Raw genomic sequence first — 17315 nt, forward strand, 5'->3', positions numbered from 1 at the left:
GCTCTCGGCAATGTCTGAGATACTGGGCCTGTCAAAAATGCAAAAGCACTCAAAAGATCCAGTATTACTTTTAAATGTATGCTTTTAAAGTATAAAAAACAACAATTTTTACACTCCACAACAATTTTCAAGATAAAGTACCTCTGTTCCCGTGCTCTTTCTGCACAGCCTTTGGTCTGTCAAATTGGTTGAGGATGAAGTCACCAGCTTCAGCAATGTCTTCGTCTCTCAGGTCATTCTCATTGAATATTGAACGAATCAACAGCCTCCTCATAGCAGCGTCAGGAACCTTAGACATCTCCAAGCAGATAATGGACTGATTTAACATGTTTCCACACGGACTAATTCTAACTTTGAGGGTGTCTCAATGTGTGATTCTATTCATGTAGGCTATTTGCATTTCACTGTATAATTTGACTTACTGAACTGGTGGTTGGTGTAACTGTTGTGGATGGTGAAAAGGGGAAATGTTGCTCTTTGTCCAAATGGTCAAGTGGCTTTATTCTACAGAAAAAAGTAAACCACACTTTAAACCTCTGCTCTCTTCTATTTTTTACGTCAATGGAGTTGTAACATTTTTGTCACCCTGAATCAGGTGGATCACTTGTCGACTTGTTTTCATTCTCAGAATTTGTTATTCCTCTCATTGTGATCATCATTTCTGTGAAACAGAAGTAATGGAATTACAGGAAACAAGAGCAATTCAAATAAAAGAGCGAACACACCTTTGAAATGTGTTGCTATGAGTCATCGATTTGTTGTTATTCTAACCTTGGTTCCTTTGAACAGCCTCCACCGCCAGACGAAACTCCTCTGCCTCAGTCTCTTCCGCAAAGTTGAGGCCTACCTGGTGGCTCTATGCAAACACAGTAATTCCACCTTAAATCAACTCACGCTAATTCTCTGACCAGCACGCTGAAAACATACACTAATACTTTAAAACAGGATTGCTTACATCTGCAGGGAAAGTATGGAAGAATGTGCGAGTTGCAGTGTACTTGAATGGAATGTACAGCTCCTGCTCCCACAGTAACGTGGCACGCTGTGTTCAAGGAAAGATAAAAGGAAAGGTTATTATATTATAGTCGTTACAGAAGGAAAAGTACAGGCACCTAAGACAATTGTTACTAAAGGAAACTGCAAATCAAAGGAAACTATAGCTGTCCCATACATGCAACTACTTCTACACACAAAATGGAAGCTAACATGTCATTTCATTGAGGAAACCAGGTGTTAGTAGAGTAGGTGAAGCATCTCTAATCAGTTCTGCAGTTCCTCTTACCTTGACACAGTACAGACGCAGAAAGTGGGCGTGAATGGACTTGTCCTCAATGAGACACACCGCACCACAACCCAAACAACTCCAGCCTGGACTCCTACCCTGGGTATCTTCGGCCACTAGTATCTGTGCTACTGTAGTTTTGATCAGCTGAAATACACCAGTAGTCATACAGATCTCTAAAATGGAAGAGACTTCAGATCACTTCATCCTATTACCAAAGCAGACTAAAAGGGTTACACTTTGCTGAGATGTTTTACAGCCTCTTCTCTGCTGGTGAATACTTTCAATTCCCAAAAGCGTTCTTGATTAGGTATATGGTTCAGTCAGTGTTTGTGCATCTTCCCTATTTTGCTCTTAGCCTCAACCCTTCATTTAGAAAGTTTGCACAATCCCGCCACCAAACTGCTTTCTTAATGTATGAGAATTTTTTATTTTTTTTAACCAACTCATATCATTTCTGACTCAGAGTAACCTTTGAGATATTCTGGTTTAATTTGTCACATACCAGAGAGGCAGCTCCTCAGAGAGATTGTGACCTCTTTTTAGAGGCTGATGATGCTGGGAAATGATCCATTTAACTTCCCATTATATTACAGCCCTGACATTAACTAGGTTCACTCATTCAGGTCCTATCATCCCCATGGGTGCAATGGTAAATCATCATCATCATCCATAGTACACCAAACCTGTTGGGTCACGGGATTAGAATCTCTTCTTTTCTCTATTGATGATACACTTAGACACTTTGATCTAATGTTCCCTCTTATGCTAATGACACACAGTTATGCCTGTCTATAAAACTAACCACAATCTCTCTTTTTTATTTAGGACTGTGTAAAGTAGTTGTTTCTTTCAGTGACAATCTTTTTATCGTGCATGTTCTCCCCGTGTCAGCGGGGTTTCTCTCCGGGTTCTTTTTTTTTTTAAAGATGGCAGCTACCCTGAAGTTTCCTGATCATTTAGAAAATAAATCACATAACCTAAATCCTATGAAATCAAGTCATATGCACAGACTGTATATAAGTATGGTTGAACAAATTGACATTGCTTTTTACATTCCAAAATCACCATCTTATTGTTGTCGTGTCTGACCTAACTGTAACCAAACCCCGCTATTTTCTCTCTTTCTTTTTTTCAGTATTTACTTGTTTCTCTATTCAAGTGCTTTAAAAGGTGTACATTTCTACATCTTGCAGCACCTGCTCTGGTAACACAACATGGTAGCGCCAGGCAACACAAGCAGCAGATACTAACTGTAAACAAAACAGCCCTCATAGAAAGCCCATTCATCCAACAAGCTTCCTCTGATAAATGTTACTGATAACACGGAGGTGATACAGTAACATCCACATATACTTAGTAGATGAAATGTTACTTTTCAAATATTTTACATTCACAGCCCACAATCTCTTTCTGTGAGCAAAATTATTAAGTTTCATAAATACTTAAAATGGTAATTTATGGCAATGACAAGTATAGAACGGTCTCAAATGCTAATTCAATTTTTTACAAATACAGAAAACCCCTAAGTTACTCATTTTTATGTTGTATTTCAAGCATATTAATTTAAAGTGACAGTAATGAACTGACCTTACACTGAGGTTCGAGCAGAGTGAAGAGGAGACTTTTCTCACAGACAGTCAGGAGATCACTCATTATATTGCATCTAGGAAGCCGACTTGACGCCATCACAAGTCCCTTGTTTTCACCTTCTACTCACCACTACTGTCACTACCGTGTCTTCTCATTTATTTCTGAACCCAGTACATTTAGTCCTGACTGTAACTGATTTGAATAGTAATATTTCCATCGCAGCTTGTCATCATGCAAATGTGTTTGACTTGCCGTACGTTGTGTATGCACTGTGGCATTCCTTCCCTAACTGAACAACTCTATACTGTCAATGTCAAGAGACATCTGTTGATAATATGTATTCAAGATGTATGAATAATGTAAGTTTTGATCACACAGCCTATACTTCACCCGTCGCTGTTCTGTATGAAAGGATGAAACTCTGAAACATAAGCAACATAAGCAACATAATCAACATAATCTACAACCAACTGTGAAAAATAACCAAGTATTTACTCAAGTACTATACTTAAGTTCAGTTTTGAGGTACTTGTACTTGAATTGAGTATTTGCATTTTATGTTACCTTATACTTCTACTTTGCTATATTTCAGAAGGAAATATAGAGTTTATAAAATAGCATACAGTGTTATAGAAGAAACTTCCCAACAGCATATAAAGTAGTTATTATTAGCTCCACCCCAACCATCCAACATTAAAATGATGATTATTTATAATATATTGTGAATGATATACAATAATACAACACTGACAGGAGTCATTCTTCTACTTAATGAACACTTTTTCTTTTGATAGATGAATTATATTTTGTTTATAGTATGTAGTTTTACTTAAGTAAGACTTTAACTGCAAGACTGTTACTTGTAATGGATTGTTTTGACATTGGAGTACTTCTTCTACTGGTTACATCTGCTGTGCACATGAAAAATGAACAGTTGGGTCTCTGCCATAAGTCCTGCTCACTGAAGCTATTGCGCTTCTATTTTCCTCAGTTTACTCAACAGTCTACCGAAAAAGTGAACATTGATCTTGCAGCTAAAAACTCAATGAGGGAGTATTAATGGTTTAGCAGAGGCTCTCACAGGAAGAAACTTCAAGTGTGCGGAAATGTCTGGTAATCCCCACCAAAACTATTCCCCTAGAGGACTATTTAGTTGGATGTAATCTTGCCGAATAAATATATTTTATGACTTCCACTTACAGTCTTTCTTTGTTTACAGCAAGAAGAACCAACTTTTCACTCTGATGCAAAATATCTGCACTCAACTCACTCTCGTATTTTCACCAGACAGCATTAACAACAGTCTCCAAAGAGGTTTTATAATTCTTTGTGTCAAACAAACTGTGTCAAATACAGTTTCCTTATGTTTAAACATAAAAAACAATTTTATTTTCAATGTTAAGAGTGGTAACAATGAAAATAAATGACATTAATTGGACTATTGAGTGCAGTGATACAAAGAAGGAGAAAGGGTGAGTAAAATACAATCAGTGATATGTTGGTGGGAAAACTGCTCACCCTGGTTCTCATGGTTTTATACTACTTTTGTCCAATAATCATTTCCCCATGCTCTTCAGAAAATGTAACTTCTCAGTGGCTATTATACACCTCATCTCCTCCACCATCGTCTCCTCCTCTGTCAGCTCCTCCAGGGACGGGCCTCTTCCGTCTCTTATTTAGCAGAGGGTTGTTGGACGTGTCCAGGTCTTTGATCTTAACCTGGTCGTAGTCGACACGCATTGTGGCCAGGGCGCTGGTCATTTCCTCCTGTTGGAAGACGTGACGTTTTGTGCTGAAAATCTGGTGCTTTACTGCCACATTGTGGACATATTCTAAATATAAACGGAACCAAACAGTGTGTCCCACCTTCACATCGTCCCACAGCTCCTTGTCCTCTGTCAAAACACGTGAGGTGTGGAGGGGGGTCGGAGGGACCACCATTGATTGCTGCAGCACAAAAAAAACACAAAAATCTTTTGAATAAAAGGGGATAAAACATACGGGTCTATAGGCGAGGTGACAAAGGGATAATTTACACTAATCCAGGGATGGTTGACGAACTGGCCGATGGTCATCCTCTCATTGGGGTCCGTCTTCAGTAACTGAATGATGAGCTGTTTTGCTACAAAACACAATTAAAAACAATATCAAGCATTTTATACAATAAGTATTTAGTGCAATATGGAGCTATAATGATGTTCTTTTTTGTGTTGACTGGAGATGCAGGTTGTTCAGGAACTTTCAAACATGTGATTGGGTGAATGCAGCCTGCACCATTTAAACTACATGAATTTATTTTTTTGCCACTTGGGGGCTGTGGAAACAAGCTGTAACAAACACTGACATATTATTCTCTTAAGTTGTTATGGAAGACTTTTTTTGCAGTTGCTTATATCTAGCTGTTACGGAGCAGCATTATCAATCATTTGTAGTTGTGTTTCTGGCCTCCTGATGAATGTAAGTCTATCATTCACTTTCTTTTAGCTCTATTTTTGTTCTCTACCAACTCCTGAGATAAATATCTGTCTCTTGTGCTGCTAAATGCACCACCATATTCACCCACTAGTTGCAAATTGTGTCAGTCTGTCGTTTGGTGCTGGGCAAGTAGTGTGCAGTGATCAGACTGAACCAAAACAGTAAAGTTGCAGGTCATAAAACAAAAAAAAGCAGTTTAAGGATAACAGCATGCCAGTAATTATTGCATGATGAACACTGATAGAAATCACTAAATTGACAACATATTATTTTTTATTGTTCTGCAAAAAATGCTTTATGTAATTTGTTGTATTCCATGTTTATTCCTGACTTTATGCTGGTTTTCATGCAAAGTAAGAACCCCATTACAGTTTTTGAATCTTTCCCTTGATATTTATGAATTTTATGCCCAAAGTCTGACCTTCCTCCGAAACCTCAGCCCACTCAGGGTTGGGGAACTCATATTGGCCCAACCTGATCCTCTGCTTCATGCCTGGAGAGATGGCCTGACCTGTGTTTGAGTAGAACGGAGGAAACCCACACAGACTAGAAACAGAAAAAGAGGCTCTTTAAAGAAAATGCAGAGTTGAACATTAATATACAATATACCAAAATAGTTGCATATGTTTAATGAAGTTGAATCGGTTGCAGACACACATGATACTCACAGAATGTACATGATTACGCCCAGAGACCACATGTCACATGATTTGTCATATTTCTCTGGCCCAAGCACTTCTGGGGCTGAATGAACAAATAGATACAGAAAAAAACAACGCAATGATGTGGAGAATGAAAGGCACATTCACACAAAAGCAGATAAATATGCAGACACACGTGGACAACATGTGAGTGAATGACATACCAAAAAGCTATCTCTATAATAGCGCATATGCAGATTTCACTCAAACTCATTCTAATGCTCGACAGTAAACGCTCACCAACATAATATGGAGTGTAACAGGGAGTTTGGAGGGAGTTTTGCAGTGTCGTCTCCTTAGCAAAGCCAAAGTCAGTCAGCGTCAGTGTGGCGTTACTCTCCTTGGTGGTATAGAGCAGGTTTTCAGGCTGTAGTGTGCATGGGGAAAAGAAAACAACAAAAAAATTCAAAACAATGTATTTAAGTTAGAAATTCTTTCTGACCGTAGCAGCGGCAGCACCTTCACATCCCTATGAGCGATGTCCATGTGGTGGAGATACTCTATGGCCGTGCCGATGTCATGCATGATCTCTGACGCCTCTGATGGACAGACATGACATAGATGTAACACGTACAGGACCCATACATCAAAGCTGCTTAACGTGAACTATAACCCACCTCTCTCTGTAAAAGCCTGGTCCCCTCTGGCCTGAATGCGACTGAACAGCTCTCCTCCCTCCATACTGTGACAAGATTAACAAAGACATCAGAACTGGGGCAGCGGGGGGACTCTTGGCAACCGGCCACAGTTCATTACTGCGATTGTGGTTTGACAACAAAGCAAGTCATTGTGAGTCACAATTTACTGTTGAGATGAGTACAGTCTTCTGAGCCACTGCAGACCCAGATGACTCAAGAAGTAAGGACGTTTTAAAGGGAGAATAATAAACTATTAATTTCATACTATTGGATTTTTTTTTTTTTTTTTAAACGACACATAAATGATGTGACATATTTGGTTCAGGACATTACAGATTCAAATGAGCTTTATTTCAATAAGAGTCTATGAGTTCATGAATCTAATTATTTACAGTTATATAAAAGCAGGAAAAAATAACAATGGAAAGTAATGTATATGTAATGTATATAAGTAATGTATAAAAAACACCTAAAAGGGCATAGTTGTTATCGCTACACAAAGAATATAGCAAATATATATATGCAGATTATGTAAGAAATACAAATATTAATATATATATATATATATATATATATATATAGAAAAAGGTCAGTCTTTTTTTTAGTATGCAGAACTTTAAGGAAGATGTAATTTAAACAACCCCAGAAAAAGAGTTAGGACCTCAATATGTTATCTAAAAGTACAAGCTGCGATCTGGAAGACGCCTCAGAGAGCAAAGAGCAATCAGGATTTTAAAGTTGTTTTTATCCATGATGCAAACAGAAACAATAAAAGTATGGGAGATTGAAGATATGTATTTTTTCCCTGTTTAGTTTCCCCCAAAATCAAATACAAGTGCAAAATTATATTCCAATCCCAAGTGGTCACTCAAGAATGCAAGATAGTCTGAACAGGGCATCGGTTGTTACATTACTCACACACAGTACGAGGCAGATTTAGGTTGTATGACTTCACACAATCCATTTCTCTTCCTAAATGAATGCAAACCTCGACCAAATTAGAGAAAAAACACATACAATCTAGTTGAGCTTTCCTGTAAAGGCCTAAATCAAGCAGACAATAAATATCGTAGTGCTGGTAATGCTCACCACTCCATTATGATGAGGAGACATTTCTTCCCCTGGTGCATGTTCTCATACAGGCTGAGTATTCGGACGATGTGGGGACCTCCGGAAACTCGCCAGTGCAGCTCAACCTCCCGTCTGGCTTTGGGAGTATCATACAGGATCTGCTCCACGTAACAAAAACACGTATCAAGGAAATGCCTCCGTTTCATATTTGTCTAAAGGTATCTGCATGTTTGTAGATCAGTCTCACAGTCTAAAGTAGATAAGCCTTATTTATTTTTCAACTGAAGTAGTTTGATATCTTTGTCAAGAAATCAATGAACCCACACAGAGACAAACAAATGCTCTGTTGTGAAGAAGACACTCACTGTTTACAGCACTGTTAGTGGCCGCTATTAAAGCCATTCATCTACATTTTCTGGAAAGAACATTAAGAGTGAATACTGTGAGAATGCATTTGGCTATGTGCTCTATCTTTAAAGACACAGTGCTGCAGTTCTGGTAGCACAGCCAGGGGAGGAGGATATCCTATTTTCCTAGACATGCAGACCCCTTCCTAAACCCTTGTGGACATTACAATTAATTTATAGCAATGCAGGAGGAAACGCTCAGATATGAGCGTTTGAATTTCCTCAAAAGTCTCTATGCACAAATCACAGCTTCACCCGAGAGCACATGAGATTATTTCCACAGATTTCCCATTTCCTTTTGGCTAGAAAGATATCCCAAATGAAACAAGCAGAGGCGCTCATGGGGCGGCTCTTCCGGTTTGTGTTTTCTTAAAGCCAGCTGTTTGTTGACTTACCAGCACTGAATTTCTCACAACTGATATTTCCCAAGTTGTCTTTTAAAAAAAACACTGTAAACATTTAATAAGCTGGAACTAAATGTTACGTAGAGGAGTAATAAAATGTGTTAAATGTCAGACGATTATGTAAAGTATTAACAGGGCAGATCATTGTCCACACAATAATCGTAGAGCAGAGTGGAAACTGTGTCAGAGCATCCCAGACAGCACATCACTGTCTGACAGACACGTCCACTGTCAGGGCTCAGGAAGTGAATTTGCAGATAATTGCTTCATCCATCCATGGTTGAATTCATATTTCATCTGCACCACATCATATAACTAATCATACAAATTCAAAATAAATACTAGACATCAAACCTTACATAGAAATTCTGGACACATTTCCAGTATAAGACACGATAACATGGTGGATACCGTATACATGAATAATTGATGGCTGCTCTCTTTCTTTCCAGTGGCAGCAGCATCCAGGGTATTACCCAGATAACACAGGGTTAAGAAGCAGATAAACACACACCTTAAGGGCACATTTCTCTCCCGTTTTCTTGCAATAACATTCCAGCACTTTGCCATTGATGCCCAGGCCAAGAACCTGAGCTGTGATTTTATAATCATCTGTCACTGCATTCTTCCGGAACTCCAGTTTGGAGTAAGCAGGCGGCTGGACGTCAGTGGGGCCGCTGCCCAAGCTGCTCTCCAGGCTGTTGGTGTCACTGTGGTGCCCTGTCCCGTGCTGCGCAGTGATTGAATTTACCGACTGCTCCTCCTGGTTGTGATGCATTTTATTTTTGTTAAAGCCAAAAGTGATGCAGAGCAAATATCATCAGTGTCTGCAACAAAAAGTATCCGGTGTCATCCTAGTTCATCCGCGTACGTCCAACGGACTTTTTCGTGCTGCCCGACAGAACATCTCGCCCCACTTCGAACACGAACAAACGGAGGTATGAAATTTAGAAAACCTCCTCGTCACAAAAAAGGGCGGAGGTCTGAAGCCACACCGGTATACTGGCATAGAGAAGTTCAAAAGATCCCAACTGATATCTGGATGTAATTTAAAGAAATAGTACAACAACACATTAAATGACTGAGAGAAATAAAACAAGCTTCAAAAATCGGTGCCCATGCCTGGTCCTCATCGCGGTTATCTGCGTCTTCTTCCTGCGGGGTTCACTCAAGCTCTCCAATTCCCTTACGTCAGCGAGGAGCGCCTCAAATGTATTTTCTTAAAGGAACAACCACGCGTAAAGACGCACGGCAGGGTACCAGTGAGACAGCAAAGACCCGAAGCTATGACCAGAAATCCATATATTAAAATATTATTGCTGAATCACACAGATGTAAGGTAAACTGTCAGTAAAGTTATTAACGGAGCAATCAAGATAACGGGGGGGGGGGGGTTGGTCCTATTTTGTTTGTCTGATATGGTTGGCTGTGCTCTTCTCTTTCCATACATACTGATATGCTTACAGTCGAGCCTTATTTGTATTTCATGCACTTAATTGAAACAATTGCGTTTTTTAGGACAACGTATGGCCTCCATCTCTCCTCTTTCACATTTATTAGCCAGGTTGACAACAGACGAAATGCTATGTGATTATGTCAGTGATCTGTCTCTGGTAGCAAGTTGCTTTTTTCAGCACCGAAAACTTGGTTGAAAAGGACATCAAAGTGGAAAATGTGTGTGGTTGAAAACAAAAAGAAACCAGCCAGCTGTGACCAAAAGATGGCTTTCACATTCTGATCGACTTCTTTTCCTTTTTTCACAACATAAAATTAACAATAACTAGATTTCTTTGTCATTGACATCTTTGGAGACAACATTTTTGTAGATTACTGACATACAAATGAGTCATAAAGCCTTTATCATTTAGACATACTTGTAGTTTAATTTTTAGCACAAAAAAAACAATATACAGCCTGGCACAATGTTGTAGTCTACTTTGCATTTTGTGTATTCATGGAAAACAATTTATGTAACAACATTGCCAGTGATTCATTAACTAGTACTGCAGTGTATCATTTCAACAGCTGGATAAGCCCAGACTTAAACACTACTGAGGGGATTACAGCTTCAGGTTTCCTTGCTGTGTGGCTGTATGTAGCTGGCTGTTGATAACCTGCACTAAAACGTTGGCTAGCCCTGCAGGGCACGGTCCAGCACGCACTCATCCTGCACAGGAAAGGGCATGGTGACACGCAACTGCTCATTCTCCTCCATGGTGTGCTGGATGGTCTCATAGGCGTTTGAGTTTCCAGACCAGCAGCGACGAGCCACCTGCAGCACACAGAAACAGATTGGAGCCATTAGAGCACATTGTAAACAATACGCGAGGCTGGAATCTATCATGCTGCTCTCCTCTCAGCACTCTCACCCCATTGGAGACGTCCCAGTTGAGCACTAGTCTGGCACGCTTTGCTGCCTCCTCTGAGCCGTCTAATAGCAACCCAAACCCTCCATTCATTACCTCGCCCCTGTAGGTGAGACAAGAGATAAAGTAATAAACACACTATTGAGGATTCAAAAACTTTCACACATTACTGTTTACTGGATGACCAGCTAGACTTACCAGCCAACACCACCACCGTTGTGCAGGGATACCCACGTGGCGCCCCTGAATGCATCACCAACAAAGTTCTGGACCGCCATGTCTGTAAGGGGGAGACATTGTGAGCTCTTACTTTCTAAAACGATTCCTGCAGTGTTACTGGTTTATATGAATGAAAGAGAGACAGGAAATGCATTTTTGTGTTAACCCTAACCCAACGAGGAACCGAATCTGTGTGGACTGCAGAGCTGCTGTCTCATGTTTCAACATCTGTCACAATGTTGGCAGCGTGTCCACTTTCAAGTCAAGTCTCATTGCCCACAGGACAAAGCATAAAACTGACTACAAATGATGCACGTTTCAATGTTTTTGTCCTGTGTAACATCTGAGCCATTGGTTTCCAACACACCACATACCTGCACAGAAGGCAGATCCGTCATACACATTGGAGGTCTCTCTGAAGGGGCTGTCTGTGCCACTAACATCATGATGGTCTCTGCTAATAACCACAGGAGCCTGAACAACAGAAAGAACATGAGACATTGTTGTGACTCCAGTGAAAACTTGATATCATACAGACTGCAGTAAACATGAAACGATCTTCTTAGCCGACAATTTATCCTCTTACTGAAACTCGTCCATCAGCAATAGCCTGGTTGATAGCCAGAGCAATGCAGACTCTTCCTTTCTGGTCAGAGTAGAGGATTCTGGCTTGAGATCCCACAACCTAAACAAAGAGAAAATACAGAGGAAATCCTGTAATTGCAGATGCATATCTTTTCATCAGACTTTTATTGAATGATGGCATTGGTTGCCCAGAAAGTTACTCACCATTTTGTGTTTTCCAGCCTCTTTGATCCAGCGGATGTTATCGTCGTACTGCTGTTTGATGTGATCCGTCACGTTGGCACTAATTTCCTCCAGGACAGTAGCAGCGATATCATCCGTTGTAGCGAGATCTTGGGGGTCGCCAGATGTGCACACCCAGCGAAATGGGCCAAAGCCCAGAGAGAAAATGTCCCTGCGGCCAAGGTGGAAGGAGAGTCATTACAAACTATTAAGCAAGAACACAAGGTCCGATAACAGTTTACAGTTCTGTCTTTTTATAGACGTACACATTTTCTACAGTTCTATTACATGATCAATGCTAGATTGAATGAATGTCTCACCCCATAATGTCCTGGACATAAGAAGGGTAACGGAATTCTGTTGCCCCTCCGCCAGCCTTTTCTACCTCTGCTCCTATAAAAAAAACAAGAAACACAAGCCTCTGTATAGCTCTGACATGTACTGAATGATAATCATTATATATTCTGAGTGAGCTTGAGTAAGTGTTAAGTTACTGACCAGCTCTCTGCGCCTCCAGGAGGAATGCGTTGCCATAGTCCCAGAAGAACATACCAGCATCAGACAGCTTGTTGATGGCCTTGATGTGTCTGCGGAGGCTGTGATCAGACGTAAAAAAACATTATTTCAACTCAATAGACCCACATATTGCAGAACGTTTACCATAGAAACGTGCATCTGTCGTGATTTATATTACCTTTCTTGGACCATGGTGAGGAAACGGTTCGAATCAGTCGACATGAGCTGATTCGCCTGGCAGAAGCTGAGCTGGACTGGGTAGTAGCCTCCGTTATATGGGTTGTGAAGGGAGGTCTGGTCTGAACCCAGATCCACCAGGAGCTCCCCTGTCCTCTCATACTCCAAAAGCAGCCTCTCCCTGGTTAGACAGTTAGAAAAAGTAGGACAAAGATGTCAAGAGTGTGTAACAAGAGGGGTCTCTTTCACTGCAGCTGCAGACCTGGACCGTGTCGAGGCAGCAGGAAGTTTTCACCTCTCACTCACCACAAGTCTACAATGTTGCCATGATAACCAACACTGAGGGGAGTCTTGGCGCTCCTGGCCTCTCTGAAAAACACAAATGTACGTTATGATATACATCTTACTGTCTCTACTGTGCACATAACAATAGACTGACCAGGTAGGTTTATTCAAGTAGCTACTGTACTTAGTGAAAACTGTAGGTTCTTGTACTGTACCGGAGTACTTCGATTTCATGTAACTTTGTACTTCTATTCTTCTACCTTTCAGGGGAAATATTGTACTTTTTAATCCACAACACTAATTTGACAGACAGTTACTGGTTACTTTTGAAATAAATATTTTACATACAAAACATATGATGAGCTTATAAAACATGATACAGTTGTGTAGATTAAACTACCTAACAGTAAATAAAGTAGTACAAATTAGCACCACCTTGACCGATGGACATAAACAATAAAATACACACGAGAAATACACAAATATGCTTTTTTGCTTTTAGAGACAAAGATCGATATGATATCCCTCTCATGTCTGTACTGTAAATATGAAGCTGCCGCCAGCAGCTCGGTAGCTTAGCTTAGCATAAAAATGTGAAATAGGGGGAAACAAATAGTCTGACGGAAGACAAGAAAATCCACCTGGAGTTCAGATGCATTATTTTTACACTTCAGTTTTTGAATGTTCTAAACAAATGTGACCTATTTATAAGTTTTAGAAGTGCTGATAGGAGGATTGTAATAGCTTTGGACAGAACCAGGATAGCTGTTGCCCTGTTTAATGCTAAGCTAACCACCTGCAGGATGTAGCTTTATATTTACCTTACATAAGAGTTGTATTGATGTTTTCATCAACTCCCCAAATATTTAACAAATTTTTTTTATAATCTAATAATCACATAATAGTATAACACTCACAGGGGGCCATTTTTCGACATTAAGTACTTCTACTTTTGCCCACGGTACGTACATACTTTTACTTGTCACTGATTATTCTTTACAGTGTGATATTACTACTCTCACTTTAGTAAAGAATGTGAATACGTCCTTCACCACTGACACATACATGGGCCTTATTTTAGCCATCAGGGCCGCCAATTATGTTACAAGTACTGCAAGCCTGGACTTTTACTGGATAGAACTGACAATATGAGTCTCACACACGTACAGAGACATAAACACACTAAAAGTTTGTCATATCAAAACCCTGATGATCATTGATAACAGTTGAATAGAAGAGTAAAGGAGAGTATACAGCAACATTTTTTTTGTTGTAATTACTTTTCCTCTTTGTTACCTGATGCGTTTAATGCAGTGATCCATGCTGCTGGTGACCTCCATCAGCCAGCCCTGCTCATATCTCTTTTTAAGAGGAGCCTCATCCACCTACATAGAAATCAAATTCACAGTCACACTGACTTCCTTCATTCTCGCTCAGTCAGCAGTGAGTGTTTATGGGAAATGACCGGACACCAACTGACCTCTGCAATGACGCCAATACAACCGGCAATGACGGCTGCTTTAGCCTGAGCTCCACTCATGCCTCCCAGGCCGGAGGTTACAAAGACACGCCCCCTCAAGTCACCAGAGCCCAAGTACCTCCGGCCGGCATTCAGCACAGTCAGCTACACAGAAAAACAGAAGAGAAGAATGTAAAAACAGGAACTACAACATACGGGTAATGGGTTCTAGCAGTGGTTGGTCATTTAATAAATCATTTTAGTGGTCTAAAGAGATGAAACTATCCAGTTTTTCAGAATAATCAAAAACAAGTACAATTTTGTGTCAAAGAATTTCTCTTTGTTCTTGTTACATCTGGTGACACTAATCTTACAACGTCTTTCGGGGGGTCCTGACCCCCTACTTGGGATCTACTTAAAGTATTTTGGAAATACTGGAGTGTTGTGCACTGATCTTTTCTTAATGACTTCACAAACCAAAGTGCCATGAACAATCCCTTGAGGTCCAATGTAGCAGTAGCTGCCTGCTGTCATTTGACCGTACCTGAAAACAATAAACAAAGGAACAAGATCAAGACATCTGGACTCACATGAGGCTTAATTCAGCATCATTTTCTCCCTGAAAACCACCTTCAAAACTCACATTGTTACACCGAGGGCAAACATCTTTTCATACTGATTTCTAGAAGAGTAATTTGGAATAACCTGGGGGATACAAAAACAAGAGAGAGTGTGTCAGTACACCGGGTTGTCAGTGGGCTGAAAGTTTCATCAGATGCGTGTTTGGCAGTTACCATGCCGTTGGTGATGATGGCGCGAGGTGATGAAGGCAGGCTGGGGAACAGGCCCATGGGATGACCGCTGTACATGACCAGAGTTTGTTCCTCTGTCATCTCGCTCAGGTAATGCATCACCAGGCAAAACTGCACCCAGACACACACAAGTCGTTAATATGCATCTATTTAGACTCTATACATTGTTTCTGAACACAAGCTAACTCAAGGCTTACCTGGGCCCAGTTACTAAACACCTGTCCATTCCCTCCGTAGGTGACGAGCTCCTGGGGGAACTGAAGGAAAAATACAAACGAAGGCGTCATCGAAACAAAAGACTTCGCACACTTTGTCACTAAGTTAATACAAGCTGTGTTAGAGGCTCACCTGAGCAACTGCTGGGTCCAGGTTGTTCATGATCATTAGCATTATGGAGGCCGCTTGACGTGTGCGGCATGGGTACTGATCTATGGGGTAAGCTCTGAGGAGACGGAGGGACAACTCACATCATTGTTGTTGTTGTTGAGGAACAAAACTAGACAATACCTTCTACAAGCAAGACTGTAACTCTTTCTGAACAGAAGCCACTGTGGCCACAAGTTTTACATACAGGATGACACATTGATTTCCATTTATTTCTGGAGAAGGTACGGTGTGTTTACTTCTTCTTTTGTGGTACACCCATTAAATGTTTATCTAAAGTCATGAGGGCCGGTTATGCAGCAATGTCTATCTAAAGTTAGCTAACATTAGCCACCTGGTCATACCAGACCAGTAAGTCTGTAGCAGCAAACCATTGTGTAAATGCAAAAGGTCCTACTGACCGATATACAAGCAGTGAAAAGACACTTCAGTATCCGTGCTCTAGTTCAAGTGATTTCATTTTCATTTAACAAATTACTAAACGCATCTTTCATTTACAGTTACCGTCATCTCCGATAATAAAGTTTACTGGTCACCTGTAAGATATTCTTCCTCAGCATATATGTTTGTCTTAATAACCAAATTTCAAGGATTATAGTCACTATATTAACATCAAAGGTACAAAAATAAATAAATAAATATACATATCAGAATAATTTGACACTTGAATATTAGGTCATGGTCAGGTTGCCTCACCTGATGCGTAATGCGGGGCAGAAGCGGTACATGTAGATGTGTCCGTACTGCCGCAGCTCTTGAGCAAATTCGGGTGCAAGTGTTGCGTGGTGGGATGGAGGGAAATAACGCAATGCATTTCTCAGCGCCAACTAGAGGGAAGAGGCATTTACACTAGATTAGTACAAACAAATCAATGTTTCAATACAGTCAGATGGATGAGCAGATCCTTTCCACTTTTAAGACAACAGGCTGAACATTCACCGTCTCTTTTAATTATTGACTGAAGCCTTTGCTCTGAGTTTGGGCAATCAGTTGAGGACCTTAGAGAATAATCTATTTTTGGGGCAGTCTGTGAGACAACAATGATGATGCAATAAGTCAGTACACAGCAAGGCATGAAAATGAATTGTGCCTCCACACAGATATTTATAGTAAAGCAATCGACAGTGAGCCGTAACCTGCTTTAACTCACACACACATTGCTTCATGATGTTTAAAGGTAGTCTACTTTTTCGTTTCGACAGTTTTTTGATAGTTTTGACTGCATGAACGGTGTTTTCCATACAATTAGACACACGATATCTTCACTTTAGAGTTTTATTCACAGAAAGTATTTTGACTTGTTATATTGGGAAAAGCACAGGATTCATGATTCCTCAGTTTCATTTAGGTGTGCATAAAATGGAATGCAGCCGTTTTTTATCAAATGAGTTTCACCTGTATTTAAGGGGTATAAATGTAATCGGACTCCTGATTAAAATACAAATTATTGAGTGACAAAAGGTGTTAAAAAATGTCCAATGCACAGACATTATTTGCATATTGACTCACCCGCTCCTCCTCCGCTGTAAGGTTTGGGGTCCGCATAGGTGCATGTGGCACATCGGGGTCTCTTCCCCGATTCAGAGGCAAGGGGTCCAGCGGTAAACCACTGCATACCTCCTTTAAAGAAGACATCCTGTCTTGAGATCTTCTGTCACACGCTTGAGCAAAAACCTGAACACAGAGTTCACGCTGGAGATTGAAGGCAGCTTTCACCCT

General features: G+C 40.4%; 2 protein-coding genes across 4 annotated transcripts; both read right to left on the reverse strand.

Moving 5' to 3' along the window:
- Positions 1-243: 243 nt before the first annotated feature.
- Positions 244-9687, reverse strand: LOC142970554 (MAP kinase-activated protein kinase 2-like). Of its 3 annotated transcripts, XR_012959283.1 has the most exons (14): positions 9086-9687; positions 7779-7918; positions 6669-6733; positions 6511-6590; positions 6292-6418; positions 6019-6094; positions 5772-5896; positions 4912-4997; positions 4742-4822; positions 4394-4642; positions 956-1042; positions 772-856; positions 423-504; positions 244-298 (listed from the first exon to the last, which is right to left on the reverse strand). XR_012959283.1 is itself a non-coding variant. In XM_076110865.1 (10 exons), exons 1-10 carry the CDS (start codon positions 9347-9349, stop codon positions 4466-4468), a joined length of 1221 nt encoding a protein of 406 aa, XP_075966980.1. In that variant the 5' UTR covers positions 9350-9687; the 3' UTR covers positions 1436-4465. The 3 variants fall into 3 exon arrangements, 1 of the variants encoding a protein (XP_075966980.1); XR_012959284.1 differs by lacking the exons at positions 244-298; positions 423-504; positions 772-856; positions 956-1042 and adding an exon at positions 1301-1429; XM_076110865.1 differs by lacking the exons at positions 244-298; positions 423-504; positions 772-856; positions 956-1042 and having other exon boundaries at positions 1436-4642.
- Positions 9688-10427: 740 nt separating this feature from the next.
- Positions 10428-17239, reverse strand: uroc1 (urocanate hydratase 1). Its single transcript, XM_076110718.1, has 19 exons — positions 17106-17239; positions 16293-16423; positions 15561-15654; positions 15410-15469; positions 15195-15323; positions 15044-15105; positions 14878-14944; positions 14422-14565; positions 14238-14326; positions 12963-13025; positions 12658-12837; positions 12462-12559; positions 12284-12356; positions 11946-12135; positions 11743-11841; positions 11531-11630; positions 11136-11217; positions 10941-11040; positions 10428-10843 (listed from the first exon to the last, which is right to left on the reverse strand). The coding sequence occupies exons 1-19, from the start codon at positions 17229-17231 to the stop codon at positions 10703-10705; spliced, it is 2028 nt and encodes a 675-aa protein (XP_075966833.1). The 5' UTR covers positions 17232-17239; the 3' UTR covers positions 10428-10702.
- Between the last annotated feature and the right edge of the window lie 76 nt (positions 17240-17315).

This window comes from Anarhichas minor, unplaced genomic scaffold, assembly GCF_050575085.1.
Source record: "Anarhichas minor isolate MPS153535 unplaced genomic scaffold, ASM5057508v1 ptg000043l, whole genome shotgun sequence".
NCBI classification, from domain to species: Eukaryota; Metazoa; Chordata; class Actinopteri; order Perciformes; family Anarhichadidae; genus Anarhichas; species Anarhichas minor.

Coding starts and splice junctions, on each gene's coding strand:
- LOC142970554 (XM_076110865.1), bottom strand. CDS start 9,349: ATGCATCACAACCAGGAGGAGCAGTCGGTAAATTCAATCACTGCGCAG. Junction 6,734..7,778: donor CTCCTCATCATAATGGAGTG/GTGAGCATTACC, acceptor ATCTTGTCACAG/TATGGAGGGAGGAGAGCTGT. Junction 4,643..4,741: donor AGCTGTGGGACGATGTGAAG/GTGGGACACACT, acceptor GTCTTCCAACAG/GAGGAAATGACCAGCGCCCT.
- uroc1 (XM_076110718.1), bottom strand. CDS start 17,231: ATGTCTTCTTTAAAGGAGGTATGCAGTGGTTTACCGCTGGACCCCTTG. Junction 13,026..14,237: donor CACTGCATTAAACGCATCAG/GTAACAAAGAGG, acceptor TGTGTTTTTCAG/AGAGGCCAGGAGCGCCAAGA. Junction 10,844..10,940: donor ACTGGGACGTCTCCAATGGG/GTGAGAGTGCTG, acceptor TGTGTGCTGCAG/GTGGCTCGTCGCTGCTGGTC.